Here is a 5,405-nt window from a genome sequence, read left to right as displayed (position 1 = left end):
TTTTATTTAAATTAGTTTTTTGATTGTATATATAGATTCAATACCTGAAAAAACCCTATGGCACTTAGATTGTGCAAGTATTACCCATCAAGATTGTGATTTCAATAAATTCTTGCCAGATTTTAGAAAAATTAGACAAAAATACTCATTAGAAAAACTTTCAAAAATTCACACTAAAAACAACTCAGGTTCAAATTAAAAAATTCCAACATTAATTTTACAAACTAATTACAATATACATTTACAAACGCATAATCAGCATAATCAATACACCACTACTAGAACGTGCTTATTAAGCGCAAACATAAAAGAGTGGGAAAAAATATATATCCCAATCAATGAACGATCAAAATGTTCTAATTGGATTGTGAAAAAGACCTTTCCTGTACGTATGACGGCTATGTCGGTGGAGTAGGGATCCGAGTGTTATTTTTCCACACATTGAAATTACGCCGACTCTGGATTCACTGCATCAGATTCGAAGTTTGGATTCCGATAATGCCCTTTACTTCCTTCGTATCCTCACTTTATTAAGAGGGAATAAAAGCATAACAATTGCAATTGCTTTCTGACCCGACACACGGACAGAAAATTAACCAGACAGGGATTCATTTCATCAAATTTCATTCAACTGCATTATTTACAATTTATTTCATCAAATTTCATTCATTCAAATGCGTTGTTTGTGATGGTGAAATTCAGGAGCTCAATTCAAGGAACCTGAGAGAGGTGGGATGCTTTGCATTGCAGAGCTGGTCGGGTTTCAGAGTCTCCACAATCTGCCCATACCCCAACACAAAGACGACGTCGGCGATTCTCTGAATCTGTTTCATGCTGTGGGAGACCATGAAAATCGTCATCCTCTTGTCCCTTCTCAGCTTCCCGATCAACTCCTCGATGCGCTCAGTGGATATGGGATGCAGGGCGCTCGTAGGCTCGTCCAGCAGAAGCACCTATTTCTCACAACAACCAGAGTCAAATTTAGAGAAAAGAAAAGACGGACAGAATCCTCTTTCATACTTCGTTAAAAAAAACCCAATTCCCACAACATTAACCAAATTCAGAAAAAGCAAGACCGACCTCAGTCTCGTTGGCGAGAGTCTTGGCCAAGGCCACCCTCTGCGCCTGCCCAACGGACAGATCGCTGGCGGATCTGGCGACTAGAGATGATTCCAAATCCGCAAGGCTCAAATACTCAACCACCTTCTCGTCCGATAATTCCTCACCGCGGAGGGCCAGCCCGTACCTTTTCCTGTGAATCAAAGAAAGCAAGTCATGAAGATGAGCAAGAATTGTGCATCAGGGCTGGCGTCTCGAAGAGCATTCCCACACGGCGTCGGAGGGAGAGCACGTCGGGGTTACTGATGTCGTGGTCGTCGAGGAAGACGGAGTCGACGGGCGGTTCCCAAAGTCTGTTCAGTGCCCTCAGGAATGTCGACTTTCCGCTACCGCTGGATCCTATTACGGCCACCACCGTTCCCTTCCATATGTCCACCGACACGCCCGACAGAAGGCTCGTCCCCTGCTCGGGCGTCCTCCAAAGATTTTTCACCCTTATCTTCGGATGGCGATCACCATCACCCACCAACCCCTCCAGGTCGTCCTCATCGATGCCGCGCAGCAGCTGCTGCTCATCTCCCAACTCTTTGCAGCCCAAAACCCCAAAGATAATAATAATAATCAGAAAACTAATGAAGAATAAGCGTTCAAAAAACAGAGTGCTGTGCATAATGCCTACGATTGAGTTCCATTGATAGAATCGATGTGGAAGCCAATCACAATTGAAGAAACAATTTGGCGTACAACGAGTGGAAGAGAGAGCTCTATTCGGGCTATCTAAAAATTAGTCTAGTCTACCGAGGCGGAGGAAGAAATTGTCCGGTCCGTTAAAAGTGATTGTAATCTGGGTAAAATATTCCAATAAATTTTAGAGTATCAGTGATTGAATCATGTTTTTATTGGTCGAAATTTGACAACTATGATTTGGATTTACAGAAAACCCTGCCAAATTTTATCAAAATATCGCTGACATTTCCATGATTTTCAAACACTGCTCTTTAGTTTGATGTGGACCCCACTTATATTACATCACTCTTTAATTTTCCCATTTTCTAAGTATATAGGGGTGAGCCTTCTATTGTTGTGCAGGGACCAATACTTGTTATAGTACTGGTCCCACACATCCATAAAAAAATATTCATAAATCATCAAAAATATGCACATAAATAGTTTATATTAAGTTATATAATTTAGTCCAAAATGGGCCCACATATTGATTGGCCAACAAGTGTCAAATACCAAACCTTAACATCACATATTGACAAGACATAATATCTCAAATATCCCCAACTCTCAATTACCAAATAAGTCAAAATGCACTACAAAACATTCCATTGCATTCTAGTCAGGAGTACACCTATCCCATCAAACAATCACCTACAGATTTCCACTGGAGCAACACATCCCATTGCTCAATGATACCTGCACAAGAATAGGTGAAAAGTATGTCAGCGATATGTACATGTGTATTTAACCATTCAACCTATTAAAGACAATAAATGACAACATTCAATTCTCAACATTCCATTCAGGATTAAAGACAATAAATGACAACATTCAATTCAGGAATTAGTTCAGAGGATGCAATAAATGACACCAACCCTTTAAATTCAAGTATTAAACACACCAGCCTTTTCAATTCAGGAATTAAAAATAGGAAAGCACATGGATCAACCATCAAAGATTATCAACCATTTGATCATGTACAAATCAATCCAGGCCACACATTTGAATTTGGGAGATGGCAATCTATGCCAATCTTCCCTACCAATTAAATTCTATATGAAAAAACTATAAAACATCAACTCTTACTCATTTTCATTTCAAACATTCATTCTACTCATCAGCTATTGGAGACATGCAATCAAAGTGTTCAGACATTGTTACATTCATTCTATTCAGAAGTTGTTGGAAACATACAAACTGAGTGTGTGCACAGTGTTACATTCATTCTATTCATCAGTTGCTGGAGACATACATGTATGTTTTTGTTGAATAATGTTACCATTTTTGTTGAATAATGAATAATGTTATTTCTGTTGAGAAACAAGGGTAAATTAAAGCCATTACAACCAATTTCATCACTGATTTACTGATTTAGAAACCAATTTCATTGCCACTATAATCTCAATTTGACCCCTGCAACTAATAGCAAAGAATATCCCTTCAAAGAGCAAATTCTGATGTCAGGTAGATTCATTGTCTGGTTAGAGAAGCATTTCTAAATGAATAACAGACCCACTGGTTTAGAAATTATCTTTCCTAGTCTCAAGGGGGTCTCTTAGGTGTCGTATGCTTGCTGCCAACAAACCCATAAATTTGTAAAAAATCAAAGTTGATTGGCACACAAAAAACTCAATGTGAGATGTTGCCCCTAGGCAGTCAACAACAAGGATAATTTCTTACCTATATTAATGCTCGTTGAGATCAGATGCCTCCAATAGTATAACAATGAGTGAATAATGACAAAACTAAAAAGATATGTCCCTGAGGTGAATCTGAAATCATTTGGATAACAACGAATGAATAATGACAAAACTGAAAAGATATGTGCCTGACATGAATCTGAAATCAAAATAAGTATCAAACAAACCAAACATTGCAATCTAACAACAGTTAGTAGAGTGAGTTAGGGTGGTGATAATCACGTAGATTCACTACAATCGATTCTTCCTCGATATGACATGATGAGGATAAAAGCACAAAATCTTATTAGACTCAGTGGTCTAACAAACAATGGCTCAATAATGCATGTAATTGATTGATATAAAACTAAATTATGTATGCGTTGTATATGACATTTGTTCTGTGATTCTGATCTGATGGATTTTGTATGATTGATGATGTCTGATGGCTTTCTGATATGAAGTGTAATATTATGTGATATGGGTTTATGAGGGGCATTCTCGGTATGTCGTTTTGTGTGTATATTCCTCACATGGGGGCTTCACTGAAAAAGCAATACCATATCACGTGTGTTCATACTGGGGGATAAAAAATGACGAAAAACTGAAATAATATATTGAGCATATAATAGGGGGTAAAGGGCTTTTATATGTTGTATAGCAATATGTGTATTATAAGGTATTGTTTATACAATACATTGGCCATGTGGAGGCAAAAAACAAGTGGGATGGAGAAATAGAGGTTTAAGAGTATTGTGGGAGGGAGAAAAAAATCTATGGTAATATTAGGTCCACAGTAGCTTAATATTCAAACCTATGGCCCTAGTATTGACATGCGATTCATGGTAATGTTAAATTCTTAAAGTAAAAGTGACATTATCCTTTATCTTTCATTTTCATCATTTTACTTAAATTTTTAACATTACCATGAAATGACTCAAGATGTTTGAGAGTGGTTATGACCTCATTAGATTTCATATGGAGAAAGTAGAATTTTAGATCTCACTTAAAATCCAACAGACTTATTAGTTTTTCAAGATTGGGGGGATCACAATGTTTCCATTGGATTTTGTCATGTACTAGGGTATGAAACTCATATTTAATCAAGAGAACCAAGCCCTCTATGTGCCTTGATGATAGTGACATTGGTTGTCAAACTCCTCTATCACGACCCTACTAAAAATGTACCTATCACTCAAACGAATTATTGACTTAACATGTTGCGTTTTTTCTATCTTATGTTAATGCTTAGAGGGTGATATTAATGATTTTGATGATATGTAGGTATTTATTGTAGCAGGGTTGTTTGGATGTTAGAGGCCATCCAGAGCCCATTTGTTGATGTATTTTCGGTTAAGAGATGGATTACACTTGATTTTATTTTGGTTATGTGCATCCTTACATGCTATATAATTTAGAACTTGTAATTTGTGGACCTATGATTGATGAAGGTTATAACTACTAGATGAATGATTTTATATGGTTTAATCCATGTTTTTATGTTTTTATCACAAATTCATCATTCTACAAGATTTTGTTGACATATATGCATCAAAATATATAAAAATATATATTATATAAAATTCACTCCCAAAATCGCTTCGAACCTGGGAGATTTTGGAACTGTCACTCCTCACTCCTGCTTCCATTCCCACTTCTCGCTTCTACTCTCGCTTCCTACTTTTGCCCCAGCTCCCAAGAAGCCTTGTTGTAGAACATACATGCGTCACATTATTAATACCTCTATAATCTATGTCTAATGTGTTTGTTAAGACTTTTTACCTGTTGCTATACTACTGATCCTCCCAATCATGGGGCAGTAGAGAAGACAAAAAATATGGCACCTTAACCCTTTCCTTGCATTAGTGATGAATAGGTTGAATGAAAGTGAAGGAGACAGTGATACAAACTATTGATTAGTAGATGGCACATGCATGCCAT

The 5,405-nt window shown here is 37.2% G+C and overlaps 1 protein-coding gene across 1 annotated transcript; it reads right to left on the bottom strand.

Annotated features, from left to right (window-relative positions):
• Nucleotides 1-291: 291 nt before the first annotated feature.
• On the bottom strand, nucleotides 292-1,745 carry LOC149139452 (ABC transporter I family member 17-like). The gene is made up of 3 exons (XM_089448439.1): nucleotides 1,299-1,745; nucleotides 1,081-1,252; nucleotides 292-953 (listed from the first exon to the last, which is right to left on the bottom strand). Exons 1-3 carry the CDS (start codon nucleotides 1,727-1,729, stop codon nucleotides 699-701), a joined length of 858 nt encoding a protein of 285 aa, XP_089304565.1. The 5' UTR covers nucleotides 1,730-1,745; the 3' UTR covers nucleotides 292-698.
• Nucleotides 1,746-5,405: the final 3,660 nt, after the last annotated feature.

This window comes from Pinus tabuliformis, chromosome X, assembly GCF_031772625.1.
Source record: "Pinus tabuliformis cultivar Carrire ecotype Pingquan chromosome X, CPIR1, whole genome shotgun sequence".
In the NCBI taxonomy this organism is placed as follows: Eukaryota; Viridiplantae; Streptophyta; class Pinopsida; order Pinales; family Pinaceae; genus Pinus; species Pinus tabuliformis.
The sequence above is the reverse complement of the archived record's forward strand: the minus strand, read 5'-3'. Positions and strand labels throughout refer to the sequence as shown.

Excerpts from the sequence above, each read along its gene's own strand:
- LOC149139452 (XM_089448439.1), bottom strand. The coding sequence starts at position 1,729 with ATGCACAGCACTCTGTTTTTTGAACGCTTATTCTTCATTAGTTTTCTG. Across the intron at positions 1,253-1,298 it reads TTCGAGACGCCAGCCCTGAT|GAAAAGGTACGGGCTGGCCC; the intron begins GCACAATTCTTG and ends TTTGATTCACAG. Across the intron at positions 954-1,080 it reads CTCTCGCCAACGAGACTGAG|GTGCTTCTGCTGGACGAGCC; the intron begins GTCGGTCTTGCT and ends TGTGAGAAATAG.